This window comes from Larimichthys crocea, chromosome XV (assembly GCF_000972845.2).
Source record: "Larimichthys crocea isolate SSNF chromosome XV, L_crocea_2.0, whole genome shotgun sequence".
NCBI lineage: Eukaryota > Metazoa > Chordata > Actinopteri > Sciaenidae > Larimichthys > Larimichthys crocea.
In genome coordinates, this window is record NC_040025.1 from 19,539,337 (window position 1) to 19,565,962 (window position 26,626).

At 40.3% G+C, this 26,626-nt stretch overlaps 1 protein-coding gene across 5 annotated transcripts in view; it reads left to right on the top strand.

Moving 5' to 3' along the window:
* LOC104920222 (kazrin) overlaps window positions 1–26,626 on the top strand; it is a 158,614-nt gene that overhangs the window by 40,158 nt on the left and 91,830 nt on the right. For all 5 annotated transcript variants that reach the window (XR_003463788.1, XM_027288286.1, XM_027288285.1 and 2 more), the window contains exon 3: window positions 13,891–14,077. Coding sequence is in view for 4 of the 5 variants with exons in the window: in XM_027288286.1 (XP_027144087.1) it covers window positions 13,891–14,077 (187 nt within the window). In the remaining variant the exon portion in view is untranslated. The remainder of the gene's footprint in view (window positions 1–13,890; window positions 14,078–26,626) is intronic.

Below are 26,626 nucleotides of genomic sequence, written 5' to 3' on the forward strand. Positions count from 1 at the left end.
AGTTCAACTCAGCATTTTCACAACTGGTACAGATATTTGAGTCTGTTGAGTCATTGCTGTGGTTAGTTTTTACAGAAGAGAAACACTCTGAACTTTTGATTGATTGTGAGACAACACTGTATGTCACCTTCATCACATCTGTGAGTGTGTGAGTTAGTGGCTTGTCATAATGCAACCTGGCCTTCAAATAAGGTGCTTTTCTTGCTTTAATGTCACATAGTTTTCATTATTTATTCTGTGGACACCCACCTGGGGGATAAAAATAGTTTTATATTAAAACTGGCTTAGAAAATTAAAAATGTATGTACTGCGGATGTATTGCAGATGGTGATGGGGGCATTGTTTTGTCATGTAGATCAGTCAATTACCGGTATAATGTTTGAACATTCTTGTGGACTCCTGGGGACCATTTAAATCAAAACTTCAGGAAACAGAGAAACTCAAAATGTACCCAGACTGAGCATACGTGAGTTGAGTTTGTACAGTATAGCCCCTCAGTTCTGAGGGTGGTAACTAATTAATCATCTCCCCTTATGCAATCTGATTTTTTATATTCAGTAGACGAAAGGTTCATCAGTAATATCCGAATATTCCCACATTTGTCACCGCCGCATGTTAAAATGGGTAAACCATGAGTCTTGAAAAACAAGCCATCTTACATTCATTCCAGTTTAGGAGAATGATTCTTTTAATTGACAAACAACTGGTTTGTTATAATCACACTGATATTGCTGTCTGGCTTATGACCAAGCACACTATGCGGCAGAAAGAGTAACAGTAGTTATCTGTGACATCGGGCATGTTTCTCCCACATAACAACACATAACCCTTTACTTTATACAGTACAGGTGTTGATTTTGGCTGCACTGCTTGGCACAAGATGTAATCACAAAGCACCCATAGGTGTCCACATCCCATTGTTTTCATAATCAGCACTTAGGCTGTTGGCAAGCACTCTACGCTAATTTGATACTGAAGGTAATGAGTTCATTTGCAAAGATCTGCATATTTTGAGGAGTGGTACAATGCAAAATACCAGGAGTGATAGAAAAGCTGATTCCCTATGGTGAGTTAGAGGCTTTCCAACAACTGATTCCTGTTTCTTCTCTGTAATCATAATAGCAATGGGGGACTACTTAATTTTGCTGCAAATGAATCAAGTGTAAACATCATTAGATATTGATATGAATTGCATCCATTTACAAAATTACGTTTTTTACTCTTGACTACATTAACTCATTGGCACTGAGCTGAATCCAGATATAGATAAGGGAAATAAATTCAGTTGAGTTTTTTTATTCATCATTTCGTTTTTCATTCATCTTTGCATATTGCAACAACCATACATTCTTAAGCAATGGTCTTGACTAGTTCTTACATCTAATTCATATTCATTGGTTTTGTAGTTACAGCGCAGACTTTTGTATTTTTCTTGCTCCCAGGATCTTGGCCTTGCTCTTCACCACATGCAGGCATGAAGTTTAGATTTTGAGAAAAGTGAAAGACACAAAGACAAACTAATAGGGGGGAAAAACATGCAGTTTTTGGTAGACATAAAGTAATAGACTCTAAAGTGCCTAAAACATAGAGATACAGTAATTTCCCACTAAACAGAAGCATCTATATTCACTTTCCTGAACTCATGAGTCCAACTGATCCTGTCCTGTGGAGGTTTTATACCATTTAAATTGAAGCTGGGGGCTTTGAATGTAAAACATTTTTTCTTGATGAACTGTGCCAGTAGTTTGGATTTTTTTTTTTGTGAATTTACAGTAATACTTATAACCACTTCATCAATTTGGCAGATTAATTGGTGGACATTTTTAAAACTATTGTTATTGGAGAAAATTGGCCTCCACTAGTCATGTGGAGACATGCTGTCGTAATTGGTGTATCACTATGACAACTTTATGGCATTTAAACCAAAATGGGCACATTCACTCACCAGTGCTGATTAGCTCACCAACCAAAATGGACAGATATAATATATAAAATAATTTAAGGACATATTTGTGTAAAAAGCATCTAAGGCTCTGAATGGGTATTTCCCATGGCATTGGTTAAGAGCTGGCATCGATGGGAGACTTCATACTACATAACTTCCCTAGTCCCTACTGTGTTAGCTATCAGCCATTAGTGATTAAAGCCATCTGTCACTCGACAACATTAAACATTTGTGAGGACATGTCATGGTGTCAAGTTTGTATTTCACTAGTTAGCTTAGCTAGCTTATGTTACCACAAATTCCCACTGATTCTCTTGTTTTTCTTTTTGCTCATGTTACTGCAAAACACGCTGAGTCATCCACAGCTTTTCCTCACTGCTGTGCTCATCCTGCATCGTAGAAAGAAGGAGGTCTAACAAATGACCAGACTGTTTAAAAACTCCCAGCAGGGAGTAGTCCCTTGACCTCAGCACTGTGTTTGCTTCCCTGGTCATCATTCAAATTATGGAGTAATAGTAACTTATGCAGCATTGAAATCATAGATAATAAAAAGCAATTGGAAATGTCTTTGGTCACCAGCTGATTAAAAGCCTATTAGACAGCTGGAAGTGAATTGATAACAAACTATTTCTATTTCTCATCCATACAGATAAGGCACAGGCAGAATATTTCAGTGGTAATAAAAGGAGAAAACTAATGTAGACGCTGTCAGTTAAGAAAAATATTACCAAAAAAAGATAAAAATTACTTATTTTTTGCTTCATTTTGGTAAATACTAATTTGACCATATAAGTACACTAAATAAAACAAATACTAATATATATTAATTCATTTTTTTTAGGAAAAATGTCTGAAAGAGAGGTTTCCTGTTGTATAACATATCTTCGCTCATAATGTTATAAATTACAGAATATATTTTGTCTTTTATTTTTTACCACCTTTGTTGTTGAGGTGGAGAAAAGCTTGTCATCCATGTGCTGTGCTTTTGAAGGAAAGTGGTTTTGAAAGGATGCATCAAGCCAGCCAGCGTCAACCCCCCTACAGCACCTAAACAGAGCTTCTCTCAATCCCCGTCACAGAGACGACGGCTGCTGAATACTGAGCAGAAGAGACAGGAGCTGCCCTCAACCTGAAACACACAATTATTCTCTCTCTATCTCACTGACTCTCTCGCTCTCTCTCTCTCACACACACACACACAAACATGCATATGCACACACACAGGCAATTAACTACACTAACTGAAACCGCACACACCTATGTAGGTTTTTTTGTGCAAAGAACACTAACAGCATCAGGCATGCAACCTCACACTCCCTTTCAGCAGGAAAAATGGACCATCTGTGAGCTCTTCAGGCCACCAGCCAATGACATTGTTTAGGACTCATTTTAACAGCAGCCGTGAACTGCATTTTGAGTCTTTGTTCAGCCATCTCTATTATTTGGTATTTGAAAGGCCTTTTTTGTTCTTGTTGTTTTGCAAACATCTGAGTGTGGATGTGAAAAAAGTCACTTTGATAGAACTAAGCTCCAATTAATGTTCAGTTATTGTATACTGTTTACTACAGTCATCTTATCTTTGAACAAATGCACAGAGGTGGTAAAAAAACGCAAAAGAAATTTATTCTCACATGGCATCTCGGAAAATGGACTGCTCTGATAACCAAATTGCTTAGTTTGAAAGTCACTGCCATCTTCTTGGGCATATTGAGTCGGCGTCTCAATCTATCTTTGATCCTGAGTCTTTTAATATTGAGTATCGTCCAATACCAAGACAGATCCACTATTTACTTAAATTCTGACTGAATATGTATCTGACTCATCATTAGCTGATCCAAATACTGGAGGTTCTGGCATCATCTTTCCAGCTCAATTTAGATAAAACCATGGCTACTTCCTTATTACAAAAGCCTCATTGCCATATGTATTGTAAAAAAGAGATATGGCTAACTGAATTTGGTGAATTTACTGTTCGCTCCCGAGAGGAGCAGCAGCAGGGCGTTCAGGAGGCACTGACCCAGCTGAAGAAATCAGTGTGTTTACCAGGAAAACTACAGCTCAAAACCCCCTGTACCAAACCGACTGCAAGAAAAACACAACCACAGCCAAACATAATACATCCTCCAAGGCTTGACTCAAACTGTAAAGTCTAGTGCAGAGGAATGACTCATCTGAAAGTGGTCTTCAAGGTAATGCAGTCCTGTGTTGAGGTTTGTGTAGTATGAAAGGTTTTCAGTGTTGTAATCCACTTAAGAATGGACTCAAGACCACTTTTTGAAAAAGTCTTGTCTCGGTTTTGATTGAATTCTTACTCACATTTGGATTTATTTACTTATTTCAAGTTCACAACGGTACTGACATCACTAAATCCTTGTACATTATCTGATTAATTTGTAATACTTACTGTGATTGGAGGTGAAACATCCTGCTTCAAATTTAACCAATAATTTGGTTGCCCGTCATCCCCCGCCCTGCTTTGCACCAAGAAAGTTACTGCAAGAGACAGGAGATAAAGCTGTGGCTGTCTGGAGGGAGATGTCAGACAAATCTTCTGTAATAAAATCTTTAAAAAATCAGATAGCATATCTCAAAGTCCTAATCCTCAAAGAGTTCTGCAAAACAGCATCAAAGAGAAAACACACCGCAGTATGTATATTCTGCAATGCTACTACACTCTGGTCTTGGTCATGATTAATATAACACTGGTGGCTTCATCTAAATTAGGTTGGAAAAATGATAACTGTGTCCTTGTTAAAATATATTAATCCTAAAAATGATTGATGTGGATTAGAGATGAACTGACGAACGATTGTGACTCCTGACTCACTTATCTTGTTTTTTGACAATGAAATCCTGCAACATGTTAAAGTCGGTGTAAAGTAAGAATGAATATGTGTTCTGAGTTTGTCAGACCAAAGAAGTAACCGCACACAAAATCCTGGACTGAAAACTGGTGAAAACCTGTTTTAACCTCTAATTCCACATTTCTGTAATATATTGTTTTGTTTTTTCACATTTTCAGCAACTATTTTCCAACTATTATAACTAAATATTTTACTACTATTTAAAATTGCCTTTACATGGACTTTAAAATTGACCAAAAATGCCCTAATGCTGCATCAAATACCATCCCAGTAACATGAGTTTTAAAATGTATTTAGACATTTTGATGAATACTCTGTGTATTCAGTTTCAAGGTTTTATTAATGGTTGCTTTTTCTATTTTAAGGTTAAGACATCGGCTTAGCCACAAAATCCACTTCCATCATCTCTAACACAAACACAACCTCACCACCTTTTGTGCAAGGCGATCGATGATATCACACAACCGGTTTCAGACATACATAAAAGCATTTTCCCCTTTGCCTATAAACCTGTATAAACCCATAAAGCTGTAGGAGATCTTCGTCCCTGATTTGTCTCACTTCAAAGGAGCATGTATCTTAATTCCCACCAAAGCCTGCAAACCTGTTTGTGTCGGAGATTAGCCTTGTGCCTTTACTGCAGAGGAAGGGTCCATTTGACGTATGGCGTGCCCAAAAATGTCTGTTTGCCATCGCTGTCTGGATCTGCCTCACACTGACAGTGGCCATGTGAAAGCAAGGGCTTAACCAGAATGGAACAAGAGATTAGAGAAATTGGGAAAGTTGGGATGAGGATACAGGATATTTCAATAACACACTCCCCAATCTCTAACCTTCCCAACCTTGTCGAACAAAACAGAAAACTTATCTGTGTGTGTGTCAACAAACTGTGTTTACCCGGCTGCATCTGTGTATTTTTTTTCTTGGCCAGCAGTACATGCTGTGCTGATGGTGGTAAGGAAAGCCGAGGCTACAACAGACAGTTTTCTACCTAACATGAGTTGCTCATCTCAGTGAGGTGATTAGAATCACAAACAGTCTTTAAGATAGATGGATAATGAGGCACCAGGCAAAGGAAAAGATAAAAAAAAGAAAAAGAAAGAAACATAAAAACAGATTGATTCAAAACTAAGATTTATTTGAGCTAAAGCAATACCTTGACTTAGTTTTTTTTTTAATGTTCAGTAACCAACAGCATTCTTTTTTGTAATCATTTTCAGTTAATAAAGCAGCGTAAACTGAGAAATGTTAAGTCAATTTGGCAGTTTTTAACAGCTGGTTGGTAAAGTATTTCAATTCAATGAGCTCCAAGGCTAACAAGTTTATTATTGTATCTTTTATCTATCTGCACATTGTACAAAACAAACATTGCTTTTAAAATGACAAACATTAACACATTAGCAGTATTGGCACATAAATTACGTTACTATTTTGACAAAAAAACAACCAGCAATGGACTAAGTTCTCAGTAGTAGTAGTCAGTATATTCTTTCAATCGTGCAAATTATTCTCTCTGTTTTTAGGCTGTTTCAGGGACATATCAGGCTGACTGTGGAGGAGTTTGTCTGGTCCATCGTTACATTTGACACCACAGCGTGACGTTGGGTTGTGTTTCTCCAAAAGTTGAATCTGAGTCAACCACAGGTCGCTGTGTCTTTTGGCATACCCTGTGACCCGCACTGCTGCAGCTAAAATGCTGTACCCCTGTTCAAATTAATGGGATAACCTGCATTTTCGCCGGATTTGGTCTGGGCCTTAGCTCTGTATTCATCTCTAACTCCTGAGAAAAAGATCTGACAGTTTGCTGCTAAATGCCCCACTATGTTGTGATAAGGAACTGAAGCAAGTGTCCTTTACTAACACAGAATACAGCTGGTATGGACTAACACTTGACATGAAACTGGTGATCTTTTAGTTACACACACATTTCAAGGGATTACATAAACACCACAGCATGGAGCTGTTTCTCTCTTCCAGCTGCTCAGTATTATCCATTTTCAGATAGTTTAAACATCTGCCATCCTCTTATAGTGAAGTGAGAGAAGTGCTGAGAATAAACAGATTAGCACAGTGAACATAATTCAGTGTTTTCATAAGACTTGTGCCTGTTCTCTGTCTTGGTTTGACCCACCCTAGTGGAATGAGCTCATGAGTCTTCTTGTGTCAACTACTAACTTGTCCGCTGCCTCTGCAAAAATGATCCTTTATGCATAATAGAGATAGTGTGTATGTTATTGGTATGGGGAACTGCTTTTAAGAAACTTTGGCACAAAGCAGTGGAGCATTGCTTTGCACTTGAGTCATCTGGGTGTGTCTTGTTGGATGAGTGCTGCACCTCATTGTCAACATTGGCCTTTAACTTACGTCTTTAGCTTAATTTGATCTCTGACTTGTTATTGCTTCTTGCTGTATACGCCTACAAACTACTTACTACTTTCAAACACTTAAACCTTCTCAAATAGCTTTTTTTCTATTTAGCTGTGCTAAGAGACCTTCATTGATTACATTAAAGCAGCTGGATAGAGGAGGACCTATGGGCAGTTGCCAAATTACAGTAATGCATGGTGGTAGGTCAAGGGCTATTGTGTTGCTTCATTATGTAGAACTTTAAACAATCATTACATACTGTGAACTTTCACTGTAGGCTTGACCACAAATCCAGTAAGGCCATTTTGTCAAATGTAACCAATGCAGATCCATGAAGACCGAGCATGAGCAAATACAAATGTTTCACTTGGATGCCGTCCTGAACAACAAAAACATTCTCTGGGAAGTACTGCATTGTTTTTCTTTAAGTCGTGACTCATACGAGGAAGAGCACAATAGTTTCTGATCATTCTGATCCTGTCACACAGAATCTGTTGCCCCAATGTAAGCTCTCTATTTGTAGACGGAGCCTGAGGGCATGTTCAGTTTCTTTCCTTTGGGTGCTGTCTGCAGCTTCTACCCACTAGTGACAAGATGTAAGGCTTCCTGCACAACAGTGGTCATAAATGACACAGGCGTGGTAAATGTTCTGATCTTATTGGGGAACATCTCTCCACTCTCCGTCTCTTTCTCTCTCTAGCTTTTCCTTAATCCCCCCCCAACCATCTCTCCACCACCACCCCTCTGTGTTATTTTGGTGTACTGTGTGTTCTGCCTCTGCAGAGAAAGACCTTTTTTTGCTGAGCCCCATTCTCCCAATAGATAAGATGATCTTGATAAGAGATCAAGATACTGTTGAGCTACAAAAACTCCATTTCCTTATTCCTCCAGGGACATTAAACCATTTCCTTTTGTTAAAAAAAATAAAAATCAAGCAGCCCAAGAATTCACATCAGCACGGCTCTGCATTACAGCATCTTTTCCACCTCATTGGCTGGCCTTTCCAGATGCTATCAATGAGCAGGTGATTTTGGTGCAGCCCATAAGTTCTGCATTGCAGAGGCATAGTCTGAATCACTAAATACAGATTGTGGTCCATGTATCTTTACATTGTATTTAGATTGTCCACACAGCAGTGGCTCTGACTTAGAGACAGAACCTTGACTGCTGAAAACAGAAGTACTATAAATATAATACAGTATAATTCCTCCTTTTCAAGGTAAAATAAGTAGTATCATATTTGAGTTGGGCCAAAATGTTTCTTTCCATGTGAATGAAGCACATAAAATGTATTCTTTGCTATCAGATGGACTGAGGTTGCTGCATCTTCTGCATGCAAGGTACATGCTGTGACAAATCACTTATCTTAGTCCTTCTATAGTGTCTACGAGACACTATAGAAAAACACAATTCAGTGAAAATCCTTTTCTGTAGATAGCCCCACTTTTTCTCCATCCATCCATTATCTGTAACCACTTGTCCTCATGAGGGTCACGGTGGGGCTGGAGCCTAACCCAGCTGACTTTAGGTGAGAGGCAGGGTACATGCTGGACAGCTTATTTCAGTGTACATAGAGACAAAAAACAATCATTCACACTCACATTCACACTTTTAGAGTCACCAATTAACCTGCATGTCTTTGGACTGTGGAAGGAAGTACCTGGAGAGAACCCATGCAGACACAGGGGGAACAGGCAAACTCCACACAGAAAGACCCCAGCCAAGGTTCGAACCACCTTCTTGTGCTAACCAATGTACCCTGCCCTCCACTTTTTCTCATGTCATCTTTTCATTTGTACTATGCCTTATTTATGTTTTAGTTTGCTGCTCATTTACACCTTCAACTCTTGAAAAAGTGATCTGAAAAAGTTTGACAGTGTTACAAATTAGGATTTTTATGCTTTTGTTGTGCTAATACAACATTAGAGGAACTACTGTGAAAAAAAAGAAAGAGAAAAAAACACATTCTAAATAATTATTTTAGTAACACATTGCTGATTTTCAGAGCTTTTCAGTTTTGCACATAAGGCTTAAACTCTTACAAACACTGACAGACTGTTGAAAGATGAATATGTTTTTTGTCACTACCGCAGCTGAATCCTGTTTCTATTGTTGCCAGGCAACAAATACCATCCCAGGGAATACTTGTGAGTCTTGACTGTTATTGCTTAGCAACAAAATTCCACCCCAAAATTTAATCATTCAGGCTTAAAAACTACTGTACACAGACCTCACCGCTGCAACCTTTTTTTTTTCTGCATGACTTTAGTTGAATTCAGTAACTTGGCTGTAAGAGGCCTGCTGTGTGAACAGATACTCTGTAGCAGCACAATGACAAATGATCCCACTCCCCACTGTCTCTTTTCATATGGTAATCAACATCCCAAGCACACCCACTAATTACAGAGCCTCAGTCAGCCAGTGGGTCCTGATTCACTCCACTGACCAGCAGACACATACAAAACCCCAAGAGACAGAGAGAGAGAGAGAGAGAGAGAGAGAGAGAGAGAGAGAGACTTGAGCGACGGGTCATTTATGTGACACCATCACAGATGTGAATCAAGTCTAAAACTTATATTTTCACGTTTGGAGGTGAACTCATAACAAACCAGTAACCTACTCTTAAATGTTGAGTTGTATCCCTGAACCAGCAGCTCACGATTACCCAAAACATACACCATGAGCATGTTGCTTGTTGTTTATCTGCTGTTCCGTAGGGCTTTCTGAGTAAATCATGACAAAAATAACCAAGGGCGATGGCATGTTTCAGGGTAAATGTGGGGGAAAAAGGTAAAATGTCACAATTTTTCTAGGAGAATCGCATCAATGTGAACTGACTGAGGAAAAACTGACTGAGTCACATGCAGCTTGAAGTCCTAGCCTTCGGAAAATGTGTGTATCAACATATAGGGTAGGGTTTATTTTCTGATAGGACACATACTCCTTAGGGGAGAACAGTGTCAAGGTAAGATATAAGATATATAAATAGATAAAAACAAATCTTCTTATAAAATTAGACATCACAGTGTCTTAATTACTCGCAAGGGTCCAATAGACTTTTATGACACCTGACAAGAGATGAATTTCATTAATGAACATCAAATGACTTTGGGATTATTAGCCCCCTAGTGTATGTGTGTGTGTGTGTGTGTGTGTGTGTGTGTGTGTGTGTGAATGAGTGCACAGTATGTGTGTGTGTCTATGCCTGGCCTCCCCTGTGACTAATGTATCATATGCGGCGGGAGGGTCGTCTATAAATAACAACACGATGTTCATTTACTGAACGGGAAGGGTGACTTGTGTCTAGGCAGATGGATGAACGGGTGGTGTGTGCGTTGTTCCCTATTTCCTTGCTTGCATACTGTAGCGGGCGGTCAGTTCGGTTTTATTTGAGACCTCAGTATTTGGCCCACACACATCCACATAGAGTGCCTGAAGCTAGGGTAAGATTTTCTGAGAGTACACAGCAGTTGTGCGCTACCTCATCTTGTGCAGTGCGATGGATGATTTGTGCTTACCGCATGCAGGGTGGGTTGGAGGTCTAAGTTCACATAACGTTAGGAAACAATAACAGCACAGCTGTACTGCTGAGCGAGTGGGCATGCTTTGACAGCCGAATGTTAGATTATAGCTGAGAAATGCAAGATTGAGTTGGGGTGTTGGGTGGGAACTGGGGCAGTTTTCCTCCTCCTGGGGCCTAAAGACAACTATACAGAGTAGTTAATTACATGTGCTTATTTTTTTACAACCAACAATTAGAGTCTATACTGTCAAAACTTCTTTTCTGGGCTGTGAGATTAGATACCGAGAGCATGAGAATAGATTTTTTTCTCTCTGTGAACCTTCTTATAAAACTTTTTGCTCTAGCATTTAATGATGTATCAGTGTTGTGTATTTAGCCCGCTACACTGCTGGTCAACAGCTGCTCTTAACACTTAATCTCTACATCCATGGATACTGATTTGTAGCTGACCCTGAGGGGAATTGTTTCACCTTTGAAACTCTTTAGTTGTAATCCAAATATGGGGCTTCATGTCATGTTATAATTTTTATTATTTGACTCACGCAGCAGACACAGAGCAACAGTAGAATTATTTAGGAGTTGTGTTTCTGGCAACCTGGCAACCGTAACTCAAATATCATATAAAAAATATTCATTTTAGCTTTGTTTGGGTCTGTCCCCCACCTCTGAAAATGTTCACCAGCTAGACTGTTTCTGTCTACCATTTGGTGCTCGACAGGTGAAAGGATCTATCAATTTTCTTTTCTTGTTTTTTTAACTGAAAACAGCTGCCTGCTGCTGCTGGCAACAAGGTTGATGAGAGCCTTGACAATTAAAGTAAAAGTAACAGTAAAGTTTGGGTGCTATAAAAACCAAAACAACTAGCTGAAAGAGGCTAAACATGCCATAGCTGAGGGAAACGGATGACAATTCTCTGTGGCTTTGTCACTATAGGAGACATGTAGTATTTTTTCCATTGTGAGTATAATACTATTGATTAATTCAGCTTAAAAAAACATCCTCAGTTATTATTCAACTCATCTTCTCTTTGGACTGTGTGGGTGTGATTGGCACAGATTTGATTGACATTGTTGTCTCCCTGGTAACATGAGCAAATTGCTCGACAACTGTCATCATTTTTTCTCACCAACGTTGCCGTAGTGTTATATTCTGATAGGTATGTGCAAATACTGTATGTTACATCATCTTTCTCTAACAGAGCCTTGCCCTCTTAACACAAGTGAGAAGAGCACTGCCAAAACACATACATGAATGATGAAATAATAATAATGAAATAATATATATAACCAATATTGCTTTATTAGTATTGTGTACATATACACTATCGCCAGTCAATCAAACTATAAATGCATGTATAGTCACCTGAAAAAGAAATACAGTTTAATCTTCTCAAACGTGTTAATTGTCTGTCAACTCTGCAGTCTCCATATTGAGCTACTTTGAATTTGTTATTATTATTCTTACTTGATTTCTGCAGTATATTTCATATTTGGAAGTATTGTGATTGGCCTGCAGTGCTTCAACAACAATAAAGGTAACCATTTTCACATCCTTACCACAGATGCTTTCAACATTAGCTCTTCTTGGGGCTGCAAAAAACAGAAATAAGCATTAATGTTTCATTTACTGTGAGTGATTAGCCTTATCTGTAAACAGGTGGCACTCACTCTGTCTGCTGCCTATATCTGTAGCCCTTTACTTCTCTATAAAGAAAGGAGAAGAGTGAATAAAGCAGAGCAGAACTTAAGGAAGGGTTAGATATAAGATATACTGAAAGATCCATTTGTGTTACTTTGTTAAGTGCACATGCAGTAGTGCAGGTCCTTTCAAGGTGTGGCTGTCATCTCTAAGTTTAGGAAAATAGCCTGACTAGGAAGGTCTGCTAAGGAAAAACAAGTGAGCAACATTCTCCACTTTCCCAGACTGAATGGGGAAAAAGCACATGCTTGCATTCTCAAAGATAAATATACCGGACCTTCTTAGTGTGATAATGAACATCCTTTTGGGTTTGATTATCACACTGTGGGCTGCAACTAACAACAATTTGTATTACATTTTCTATGAATACTTCCAAAATCCAAAGACATTTCCAGTGATATAAACTCCATATAAAAGCATGGTTGGTTTTCTGTAGATCCATTAATCAAAATTCAACATTATTGTGTTTTATAGACCTCAAAATGTTTTAAAGAAAAAGCATTTCTGCCGGATTCCGGGACACACTTGAATGCATGCACAAATACACATCTTCCTTAGCTTTAGCCAGACGCGTAAGCCAGGCTGCTCTGTTTAACTTCTCTCAAACATTACAGCCGAGCTTTATAGCCGCATTTGTTTGCACGAGGAATACCTCGCTGTAGTACTGTGATGAAAGCTTTGTTTGCATAACTATTATTGTTTTCACTCCACAACTGCTTCTTTGTCAAACTAATGATTTCCTTCCTTTTGTCCATGAGTCTATGGAGGGAGGTGCATGCAGTGAACACACAGAGAGAGAAAGAGGCAGGAAGCTGCAGTGTTTCACTCAAGTCCGTTTTTTCCAGGCTTAGAGAAATTTCTCGTGTGCCAGTTCAGTCAAACACACAATCCCAGAACCTTACAGCAGTATCTCCAGAAGACAGCTGTGCTGAGGACCTCTGACTTCCATGTGCTCACATGGTCTAGCTCAGTCCCCCACCCCCCTGACTTACTCTGCAAATGGTACAGTCCATTTAAAAAGGTGCTTGTCATCTCTCAATGCTCTGTGTCCTTTCAACAGTCAGCTGCAGGGAGCACATTTCACAGAGGCAGTGCTGGCTCTCCCAACAAACACATACACACACACACACACACACACTTACACACACTTACACGAACACACACAAACACACACTCTCGTGCTGTTACGGAACTCTCAGACACATACACACACACATATGCTTGCACGCTGACACACACACACAGACCACACATACACTATCTCCAAAGCGCACACTCCTCCCAGCAGATACACATTTCCCCTGAGCTGGATGCCTCTCTTTAAGGGAAAAGGACAAACTGCTTTGAGGATTTAACTTGGCTTTCTCACAGAAAAGGAGCGCGAACAGACAGAAAAGGGAAAGAGGAGGGATTTATTTGGGGACACTTTCCCTCACAGGAAATGGTCAACTTGTCAGCATGACACCTTGTCTGGATTCCCCTCTACTCCTCAGGCAAAAATCCTGAAAATGATGGATGACAACAAGCAGTTGGCCCAACGCATCGATGGGGCCATTCAGTCCGCCAGCCAGGAGGTGACCAACCTGCGGTCAGAGCTGAGCGCCACCAGCCGCAGACTGGCCGAGTTGGGGGCAAGCGAGTCTGCCAGCATGCTTGAGACCCTGCAGCACAACCACAACGGTAGGAAAGAGTGGAGTGAGACAAAAACTGTGTAGCTGAGTAGCTGCGAACATTTGTGGTATGCTCTGATGCAGCTGTGTATAATCTTGCAGTGTCTTTGTGCACGTGTGTCTCTGCATGTAATGGATGATGTCCAAGAGGGATTTGAAAAAGCCCCTCTTCATGGGAATAAGCGCATATTTGAAAATCAGTGGATGAGTTGAACAAAAGAGGTGAGGGGTTTCTGCTGGCTTGTGTCCACTCTCAGTTCTCCCACAAATCCCCTCTCATGTTGAATAATTAACCTCCTGAACCTTGAAGAGGGGGGTAGTGCTGCACTTTAGTCAGGGCAGAGTGGGTAAAGTTACAACCTCTTTTCACTGTCGGGCACTCTCTGTCTGCTAGTTCATTCGGTTCTCCCTTAACCGGGCAATGGATCTGTGTCTCTTGAGGAGGAAGGGAAAGGGGCTGGTATTAGGGTTGCCGTGGGTTACTGTTACCGAGAGCTGTTTGAATGGCTGCCCAGTCTGTAGAATGCTGTCCTCTGCGAGTGTGTGTGTGTGTGTGTGTGTGCTGTAACTGCTCCCTTTGCCAACTTTTTTTTACACTCAGTATGAGTTTATGCACATGCATAAGTGCCCATGGGTTGTCATGTCCTTTTAACTTCTGGCACACACGTAGTCAGACACTCTTTGCTGTTTCCATAGCAGTCAGCTGGTACAGTGAGCTGTCTGATAGGATACGTTCCATCTTGGCTTTGGCAGCGCTCTGCTTTGAAAACAAATATCTCTCATGCACTTTGGAGATCAAACTCAGGAAAAGGTCTGCTCTATTTCCTCTCTCACATTTCACAAGGAAAAAGTGTTGGCTAACTTTCCCTTTACAATGTCAGAGTCATTTAGGCCTCCGCTGACCTCGGTAGTGAGGGAAAAATGTGAACGCGGGCTGCCTGGTCAGAAACAGTTTGGTCATGTGTCAGCATTGTTTTTTCAATGGACTGCTTCTGTCGCTTTGTTTTTCAGTGAGTTTGCATGTGTGTTAGAATGAGGGAGTCTGTGTTTGAGTGTGTGTGTGCCTGCCTTGTGGTATCTCTTTAACCCTGATGTATGCTCGCACTCATGCTGTTTCCATAGCAGTGTGTGTGCCAGTGTGAGTGACGACAAGCATTCCTCCGGGGGGAGTTTTTGCACTGATGTCATTGTCCCTTGTAGCTGCTTCTCTACTCGGATGAAACGATGCCTGAGATGTGCATGTTCAGCAGTGGAACCACATTCATCTGTTCGGGAGATTAATTAAAACTCACAGAAATGTCACATTAACATCAGAAAAAGACTTTCTGACTGGTCCGTTCTTAAAATGTTTGCAGCGTATTTGAAATGATACACTTTGAGAAGCTGACACCTATCTGCAGATCTCTCTCTCTCTCTCGAGATGGATTTTGTCAGACATGATTGTCAAGAAAATTCAGTGCTAAGTGGTTCTGAGTGGTCCTTTTTTTTTTCCAATAATAAATGACACACATGTCCTTTTGATACTGAAGATTATGGTTGCTGATTCCTGCCTTTGTTTGGCCTGTATATCTCCACGCAGTCATTTTGTCTCTGTCAATAAGTCTTTTCATTTCGCTTCGCAGCCACCTCTCACTGTCTTTTCTCACCCCCCACCGCCCCCCCCTCTCTCCTCCAAGCTGTTCTTTACAAGCCCAGGGTGTATAATAGAAACGGCTGGGGATAGGGGGATTAGGTAATTCATCACCAGTGGCTGTGTTGGGAAGGGAGGTGTGTGCTAAGGGTCGTTGGTTCATTGCGCAGCCGGCAGAGTCGGAGTCCTGAGGGAAGCTGTGTTGGAGGTGCTACCTGGCACTCCGCTACCAGCAGCACTAACCTTGCTACCAGGCTAGCTTACCTTAATTGCATTCCCATTGCCTGGGGATTTGCATTTGCATGTTCCATTCATCCCAGCAAGTGCAAATATTATGAGTAAATGGGAGTACTTCATGTATTATCTTTTTGTGGTGGTCTGTGGAGAGGTATATTCTCATAATTGTTTCTAAAACACATACAACCCACAAGATCCAGCCACCACTTATCTCTTTGGAACCATCCACCACCTTGTCTGGTTCATGAGCTTCCCCCCTGGACTTAAACGGACTGCATTTAGCTTTGTTGCGCCGCTGTGGGGCTGCCTATATAGAGAAATGCTGAGCAGCCATAAAACTGACTCAAAACTTGTGCCTGTGGCCCCAATTCGTGCCGTTCTCATTTTGTCTTTGTGTGTGGGATAGAATGTCACATCCAACTCCACGGTAAGGTGAATGAAAAGCACGTTCTAGTGTGCATTGTGCCATACTGTTTATCTGCTATATATTATTCTTTGTGGCTGCCTTTAAGTAGTGGTATTTTTGAGGTGTCTGTCATTTTTACTTTTGTAAAAGTTTCAGTGATTGTCGTGGTGTGCAGGGCGCTTTGTATTCTAATTGCATACACCAAATCCACTGTGATTAACCTTGAGTAAACAGATTTCTCTGTGTGTTGTGCCCATCAAACTGTGTGATATTTCTTTTGTATTCTACACAGTGTTAGAGATGGTGACATCATGCATGCAGTATAGGTACGCGTGTGGCTACAGTGAACCACATTAGGCCTGTGTTGAAAAAATCCGATTCTGAATCGATTTGCATATTAATTTCTTAAGATCGATTCTTACATCCAAAGATCGATTTAATTAAATACATTTTTACATTTCCCCCCTGTGAACTTTAACCCCACTAGTCGCGTCACTAAATGGAAACAGGCGTGCACCGTGTTTAAAAGGGAGACACGGGCTTGCTCCAGGTGGGACTGATCAATTAGAGCGGCAAGGTGTATGGGGGTGTCCAGTGTTTATAGAATAGAATAGATCTTTATTGTCATTGTCACAGGTACAACGAGATTGAAAGTGCTTCTAGTCAGTGCAATAAAATCCTAGCATTAAAGTGACTAGTGAGTGTTAAAATAACTAGAATAAATAAGAATAAAAATACCTGAGACATTAAAATGTACTAAAATAAATAAAATTAAACATATGCTAAAATCAAAATAAATACTAAATACTAAAAGGAGCATACACCCATAACGTAAAACATTAAAACATTATTGCGGTTCTATAATAAAATACAAACAGCAATCAGAATAGCATGAGCTATACATAATGCACAAATAATAATACTGTACTGAAAGATATGCACGTCTTATGTAAACAAATACCTCACACGAGGCTTACAGCTTTGACGGTTAATTAGCCGAGCATTAACACAATATAAAGTAGCGTCAACATATTACAAATAATAATTAACACAACACGACATCCAACCTGGACGGTAAGTTGGTGGAGACGCTCACCTTTTCTCATTCACACGCAATAAACCCACGATGCAGGATATAGGAAAAACACAGACAAGAAATACATCACACACTGCTCTATGCGAGGTGCGTTCAATGACCGTCGGAATGACTGTGATGCGTTCATGAACGTGGGAAAAATGGAAATTCACCGGAAATATAATAAAACTACAGACAACAGAACACTCAAGGAAAACTTTACAATTACCAGCCACTTCTGTACGTTCTCTTAAAATAACTGAGGCAATTGCGGTTACATTTGCAAAGATATGCGCCCGTATTCTGTTGTTAAAAACGAGGGCTTCAGGCGACCAAAAAAATGGTTTTAATAACACTAACCCGAATTGAGATCGGATCGGATTGGATTGGATCGGATTGGATTATGATAATCGATTCTCAGTCTTGAGAATCGGAATCGAATCGATTCTTGGAATTTGAATCGATACCCAGGCCTAAACCACATGCTAATTTTATGAATAAATTGAAACAGATTGTTTACATTATTTTACACTTGAAAACAGTGTGTCAGATTCAGACGTCATACTTTATTTCATTGTGAACACAGTTATCAGTTTGGCGAGGTCCACTTAGAAACTTTTTCCAGAGCTTTAAGCTGCATCTTAGGAGCAGAAATTTGTTCTGTTGTCATGGAGACATAGTTCAGTTGTTATCACCTGACCTAAGATGTCTTGAGCATTTTAATCACTGCCTTTTGGCAGTGTTACACATACGTCAAAGTGCATGTAAACATATAAAATATACAAATGTAATGTTCATTTTCTCTTTCTTTTCAATTAAATATGACTTTATCGTGCTGTAATAGCATTTACAGGCTCCATTTTCTCACTGTATATAAACGCTACTGTGTTACAACAGGTACTCTGTTCCAACCCATATTTCCACACATTATCATGACAATTTTTTTTGTTAAATGTCTGTTACAGTACATGAAACGGACTAGCAGTAGCTAATAACACTTCCTGTTAGAAAAAGAAGAAAAGAAATTACACAGATGAATGCATGCACTATGAGCCCCAACTCACGACTGAGCCCGCTAACTTTGCTGTTAGCCCTCCGCAAACTGGAAATGGGGATAAAACTTTACGAATGTTAACAGACTTCATCAAATTCTGATGGTGGCATGATGATGCTCAAAGAAATGTGTCGTCTGTTTTACAGCTGCTTCTTTCATAAGTAAGTCTTGTGAAAGAAGTCACAAAGTCTTTTTTGGGCCAGTGTGCATCATGTGAGGGACCCAGAAGTTGTAATTTTACGGTGTGGCCGCTATGTCAAATTGGCTTCAAAGCTAGCGCAGTTGCTAGAGGCTAAGGATACATCACATACTAGTGATCTGTTCCAGGAGAATAGAAAAAAAGATCCTTGACCAACAGAACTATGTCTTTAATAGAGTTGTAACAAGCTCTATTCAGTCTGTTATAATGTTCATCATACTTGCTCAATGTCACTGACTACTCCAGAGCTTACTTTGGGTCTGAGTGTAAAATTCTGATGTTGCTGTCATAAAATGCAAGTTGACAACATTGAGACTATATTCTAAACACCTCGAGGGATGATAATGGTTATTTATTCAGCATTCAAAGGTTATGAGAGAAGGTCAGTCCTTCATTTAATGACTCACCAATTCTTATAGTTGAGGGTGAAAGTATTTGAGCCAAAGTGTGGTTGGTCAAGCATTCATAAGAATATTGACTACATCACTGCCTCAACACAAAGCGCATGCTCTTCCATCTGAAACTCACGGAAAGGTTTTACATGATGTCATGGTAATCATTGGAGTCAAACACAGTTTATCCTCACGATAATTAAAAACACAAAAATATATTAATCTATAAGGAAGCCTTATCCAGAAGATCAAAAATGAGCTAGGCTTATTATATCATTTAGCAAGGAGGATTTACGGTCTCTATACATCATTAATGAACAGACAAGCTCTGCATGTTTAAATGCTACTGAGACGACAGTTAGGTGGTGTTCTGTAATTCTCTTCACGAAAAGCCTCCTTGGTCATTCACATTGGATATTAAACAGGATTAAGAATATCGGGAGCCTATTTGCGTAAAAAGTAGTTGCTCTTTTAGAGGTGAAGAGAAGAGCAACAGAGACATGACAAGACTACTCATGCTTTTAATACTATTAGCGAGGGCTTAAATTGGAGTGAAAAAGGCCCAAGTATTCAGGACCTAGAATCTGCACAGTGTGTGGCATTGGGTGTTTTTTTTAATACTCTATTTCACAAGCACCTTAAAGCAGGTGGGCCAGCCTGCATCTTTGTCAGACTGGGCCCACCTGCAGTCTTCAGATCGATGCAGTATTGTGATGGCTGGCCATTCGTCAATAGAGGATTTTGAAAGCGAATGCAAGAGGCTAACCTTTTCTGCACCAGCTGTGTGGCAGAACCCTTACAATGGGAGACGGGCAATACATTTATGCCTCTTCCCTGCACCTCTGAGTATCAGACATTTTAAAATCAGCAATAGATGTCCAATATGCTTTTGTTTTACTCTCTGTGAAACAAAAACACACTGCTTTTTCCCCAACATTGACTCCTCTGGTATCAGACCTCAGGGTTACTAAGGTAACATGGCATTTCAGGGAAATTACTTTGCTCTGTGATTACAATTTTTATGCGTGAGTGCAGATCCTCTCCGCTCAGTGGGGTTCTCGTTCTTCTGTGTACAGCATTAACATTTAATTGCCAGTATATTAGAAAGACACTACTGGAAAAATAAATGCTTTACTACAAGCTTGCATTAATACATACAAACTCACAATAACCAAATCCATCATGTATATATAGCAGCAGTGATGGAAAGAGTGCTAGAATATTTTACTCAAAAGTATTGTTACTTTTGAAGAAATGTCTAGTACAAGTAAAATAGTTTGTGTAAAACTGTACTTCACAGAGCCCCTACGTCCAAACCAACTATATAACTATATAACCCTTTCCTATAGGCCACTTTGTGCAGCTTGTACCACAAGCGTATTTGAAGCAAGAAGAGAGCTGTTCACATTGTACACTCAGCCCATTGATGTTCTCCTCTGGAGAGAGTTTGATGTTTTACTCACCTGTCTGAACAGCAGTCTGGGAGTCTTAACCACTGCACAGTCCTCCACAATCTGCTCTGCAATCAACTTCTTTGCTGCCTCATTCTCATAACATAACATAACCAGTCATCTCAGCCTCTCCCTTCCACTGCACTTCTCAAATGTTTCAGACGTTCTGAGCTGAAAGAAAGAGAAAGACAGGAGGAGGCATTTTTGATGGAAACAGCCGAAAGGCCTCTTCTTTCTTCATTACTGTTCACATACTACAGTCAGTAGTAGTACAGCCTGTCAATGCTTGTAGTACAACACAAACATGTATGTTGAGTGTTGGCTGAGTTGCACCTCTCTGAGCACGAGGCTCTCTCGAGCTCTGATTTCTTTCGTTCCATTATCACTTTTTTTTAGATGTAACTTTTTACTCTGTAACAGATGCACCTTGAAATGTAGTGAGGACCAATACATGAGATAAAAAAACGTTTAAGTAAAACTAAAATTACAGATTTTTGAAACATGCAGGACTTTGCTGCAGTAGTGAGAGCACAATGTTAGTTGCTGTAAGTACTTATTACTTGCTACTGTGCTGTACATGGAACAGTGTTTCTACATTTTATTTTTAAGGCAATATTTCAAAAAGAGTGGATTATCTCTCCTCCTCTCCTCCATAGTTTTACAAGCAAAGACTCACAGTTGATTCATAACATAAATATATGGAATAAAGACAGGATTTTCATAATTTGGAAAGACACTTTTATATCTCAGCTGTTTGAAAATGTCAACAGGCTTTCACATAATGTTCTACTCTCTTCAATTAGAGTAATGTATGCAAAAAGGGGACTTTGGCATGAATTTCGCTAGAGTTGCTTTAAATGTCACAGCTTTCTTTTTAAGGGTATGATTTGAGTGCTCGGTTATACCACACTCATTTTTATGATTACATATCAATAGCTGTGGAAATATACTATGTCAGCGTCACTTTATCTCATTAATTTATAAAATGGGAAGGAAATATATGAATAAACCTACTTATGAATGATATATATGGCTATGAAAAAGCACAGGGCGACACTTTTGGAAACCAGTGTGGAATGGAAAACCGATACAGATACAGATGCTATAGAGCTGATCATTTGATCACTGCCTTTGCCGCATCAAGCCCTAGGGCAAAGAGATCATTTCCACCATTGTCTTCTTGCCTTCAGTCACTCAAGTGTAGAGTGTCCTCACATAGATTACAGGTTTTCCCATGAATTGCATTTCCTGCTGTCATTGTCTGCACAGACGATGTCTGGAAAACCTGACTTGGCATTACCTTTGTATCCTTTCACACTCCCTATCATTGGTTTGATGAAGAGGGATAGGTGTAAAGCTGCTGTCACTTCGAGAGGCATTAGGTGCAAAATGCCAGCTGGGTGTCTGTACAACAAAGAAACAAAAAGACAGGAAAGATATAACAGGATAATGCAGTCATAAAAAGCCCACAATGTATTACCTCAAGCTGTGAAAATGGCACCAAATCTCATTAGTGTTTTTTTTTGTCGCTGGAGATGGCTTCTGAATCCCTCTCTGTCTATCGCAATGAGAAACTTAATGACTTGTGTGAGGAAAAATGATAGTCCTCTTCAGGTTTCATGTTTATGGCACGTTTTATAGACATTTATTTGACAAAGCTACCCAACAGATGGTTGCTCATGAAAGTAGTCCTCAAAAGTGCAACAAAAATTGGAAACGTAACAACTGCCTTCGGCAAAGTTCATTTAGCTCCTCTCCTGGCGTCGACCGCAGTAACTTTCCTCATGAATTGCAAGTGGAGACTAAATCACCACCATCACTGGAGGTTGTATCTCAAATGGAACAACCCATGTCAGCATAATTAATAAGGCTGAAACCCTAACATGTGGTTGGAGGTAGTAATTACTTGCCTATAAAGCATGTTAATCATGGTAGTCTGTAACCATATGTTCAAAGGTCACTCATTTACATACACATGTAGTCATCAACTGAGTGAAAGAACTTCATGACTTAGATTGATTACAACTTAGTATACGGTTAAAATACAGACTGTGACATGTATTCAAGGAGCTGCCACACACATACACAGTGTGGCCTTTTCATAAGTTATTGAGCAGAGGAGGGAAGTGTTTTCCAGACGGTCATCAGGTACCAACAGGCCTTGACACACTAGTAGTGGCTTTGTTTGACATTACAACTCTACCTCTAATTAACTCGCACCCCCATGACTACACACACATATTATTTATTCTCCATCTGAATAGACAATTTGATGCCCTTTGTCGCATTTGGGTAGGTCAGGTCTGTAGCGTAAATTTGATGTTTTGGGTTGGTCACAGTATGAATTAATGAGTTTGAGTGGCTCTCGGGTATGTAAATGAATGTTGCCCTCTGTCCTTCAGCCTGCCTGATGCTAACAGCACTCTCACGCACAGCGGCAGATGGCACGAGCGAGTGTGCTCGGTAATCTGCGACATTCCACATATTCAGATGCCATGAAGTGCAAACGTTGAGCTGTCTCATGCAAAACCGTGAAAGTGGAGGGCGAGAAAGAAGGGGTGGGGTGGGGTGGGGGCTTTAGTAGAATGTAAATGTCACTCGTCACAGAAAAAACATTTGCAAAAGCATTTGGACTTTTCCGTCCATGAAGGTGACAGGCCAGTATAATGGATGGAGCGCAATGTGGATAGACTACTGTGAACAATGATTAAAACTATCATTAATTTGATGGAAAGCTTCATTAGTGGGAGATGGTAGGCATCATGTTTTTATACCGCATCTCCATTAGTCTCTATATGGCCTTCATTTTACATGTTTGCCACAGGGCCCTGCTCGAACATATTAGTACAAACTTGGTCTTCCGGATATTGTGGGCGAGAATCATTCGTAACTGTATCTTTGCCAGTGATCATAAAGGGAAAAGTTAGGTTAGAGCAGCTGAATCTATGCAAGTAATATTGCAATTACATGAGATGGGACTCCGCTGTAGAAATCTGCACCGTGGAAGCTGATAGGTCTGCTCTGTTGCCCCAGAGAATGGCTCTTAATAGGTTGAGATAGAAGATGAGGAAAGTGTGTGCTCGTCAGTAGCGGAGCCCCCCAGTGATTTATGAATGATGTGATGTGACGGGGACTATGGAGGAGGGGGTCCACTGCGGGGCTTCCTAAGATTTTGTCAGAAATTATTCACAATGAGGTGCAGTCAGACGGTTGGCTGTGGCAGCAGCAATGGTGAAATGACATTTCCTCTATTCATCTCACTTTTTGGGCAGTGGTAGATTGAAAGAATCTGAGTTTTACTTATTTCTGTCTTCTTTCACTTCTGTGAGGCTGGCGCCGTGTAGTATAAATGTTTACAAAGCACTGTAGCATTGGAAATCCTGACGTTATACCTTGTACTTTATTTCTCTTTATGTTTTCATTTGATTTTTAGGCATAATATCAGTTTTCCTACCTGCGAGACATCCAAAGAATTGTTACAAAACATTAAATATTGATATAATTTAACTGACAAGAAATAACTGTATCATTAACGACATTCAATGCAGAGAAATGTTCATCTTCGTCAGGTCTTCTTCTACAACAGGATGTTAATTTTGGATCCTTGCTGCAGGGGTACATGGTGTGTGCAACCTAAGATGATAAGGGTATTTTGGGCGTAGGTATAGCCGAATAGAATTACTGCATAGCTCTGCAGAGGCATTGGCTTGCCTCGGAGCATTTTCAGATGTATGCACTGGTCCTGGGTCAGATTTCTCCTCGCACACATCCCACTGCAACCGTTTAGGAGCTGACAAATAGAGTAGGATCTCGGATCAGTGATTCTGTAAAGCCTCTATTCTACTGTGTCAAACGGCTTCCACCAGCTCATGAGGACCAGCTGTGAAGGTGTTTTTTAAAAGTTTTTGCTGAAATTGCTACATCGTCGAGGGGCACAGGATGTTATATTCTTGGTTTAATGTTCAGTGTTTACAGAAAACGATCAGTGGGAGTGTAGAGCTACTCGTGAACAGCAGGCACTAATGTAGCTATTTGAGTATTAAACACTCCCCTTCACCTCCCACATTTTGTGCTTGACATGGTGCTTGGAATGATGCCCTTAAATCTTGTTGAGGGTGCTGAGTCTAGACGTTCACTATTGAGGTACATCAATATGATTTTTCTTCCTCCGTTGATGCTTTTTGGTAATATAATTTAGGTGCTGATGATATTGGCTAAAGGATGGCTTTGGCTTTAAGTCCTGCCATTGCTGTGTTCATGAGAGATTTTGGGATTACAGATGTCTGGTCGTACTTTACACTGTGTTCTAGGCGTTACTCTTTCTTTGGCTGCGATCACTGGGCACTCGTGTTTAAACAAAATGTGCAGCTGTGAATCAGTAACAGAGAGCCAGAGGTCAATGGGTGCAGACACATTACATCAGCATTCTTGTTGCTATGCAACACAAGGGTTGATAACAAGCAAGATACCCATGTTGCATGAGCTAGTTAAGTAGAAGTAACAAATTGTTGAAAATAATCACATGCGTCCAAATGACTAAATAAACTCTTTTCTTTACATTTTTATTACCCTGCCTCTGGTTTTCTCTTCTAATTATCATAACAACAATCAGCACAGACACAATGCTGTTTCTGTGTCTGTTCTAGACAGTTAGTCAGGCCTGGCTGTTGTGTATATGAGTGATCATCCAGTGTACAATTGTCCATCTATCAGCATGCAGGCTGTCCGGCCAGCTGGTGCCTGCTGGGTTGGAGAGGCAGATTGGGCAAGCCTGGAAGTCGCCGTGGTGGCAGGTGGGCCCTGCCATCAGGTACCATAATGCCCACTGGCACAGACGGGGCTGTCTCAGAGTGGCGGGATGGGAAAGGGACGGGACATTTGTGGTGGAGGAGTGAGGGAGGCATCTTGAGTCATGTGTATGCCAACCCTGACAAATTGGATAAAGCCTCCAGTGGATAGGGAGGGCAGTGGCAGTGTGAGGCTGACATATGAGGAGGACTGGCACAGTGGGTGGAGTGGGCAGAGGGTGGGAGGGGTGAGGGTGGCGGAGAGCAGATGTGTGTGTCATCATAAGCCTGGCATCATGCTGAAGGAGAGAAAGCATTAGTTACGCAAATGGACATAAACAGACTCTGTATATCTGTGTGTGTGTGTGAGAGAGAGAGAGATGACCTGCCCTTAACAAGGCTAACAAAATACTGCCGATGGTGCTATTTTCACACGTACACAGTGTGCATCTGGGGATACTCTTCCTCCTATACCTCATTAGTTTTTTTCACGTGTCATAAACCAAATTTTTTGCCTTTCTGCCCCCTATTACCTCGTGTGAAAAATGACTTGAAAGTCATATTTTATATGCTGATACATTTATGCTTTGTAAAATGGGCACGGGCACAGCAGTGTCAGGTTAGATGCACTGTTTGTTCCATCAAAATAAGAGGCCAGACAGTACATAGCAATCTCTAGAGAAGTTGGTTAGCTAGTTATTTAGCAAGGGAACAGTGCTACCTAAACGTAAAGGAGGTGTTAGGTGTAGGTGTAGTTCCCACTACATGGTTGTCAAAGAAAAATTGGCAACACTGAATTACCTAAAATGTAATTTGTTACAATTGAATTAAATGATATATTCAGTGAAAAACATCATGTCATACTTCAAACTCCAAACGGAATTAGGTGCTCCTAATAGATCCTGCTGTAAACTCTCTGATTGGTATTATTTTGCATAGTGTACGTAAAGGTTACTATGAGGTACACTGATCACTCTCAAACTTGTATTTTGCTGCAACCAACCAGGCCACGCCAACCAAGAAGTTTACTTACTGAAAAAAACAAACAGGTGGCTAACTGTCAAAGAAATTGCAGGTGTGAACTGAATATTTTGCATCATTACCTCAGACCTTCATTAGCAAGCTGCAGCAAAAAAAAAATCATTTACACTAAATTAAAGCAATTATAGATTTCTTACAGTTGGTTTCACCTCAGAAAAATGGGGATTTAGTGTCTTAAGTGTCTCCTGCGTTGCAAAGACTAACCTTTACTTGTCAGTCTGTTCATTCAAACTGATTTACTGGTTTGACAAGACATAAACAAAGGCTGGGTCTCAGTTGGCAGATGG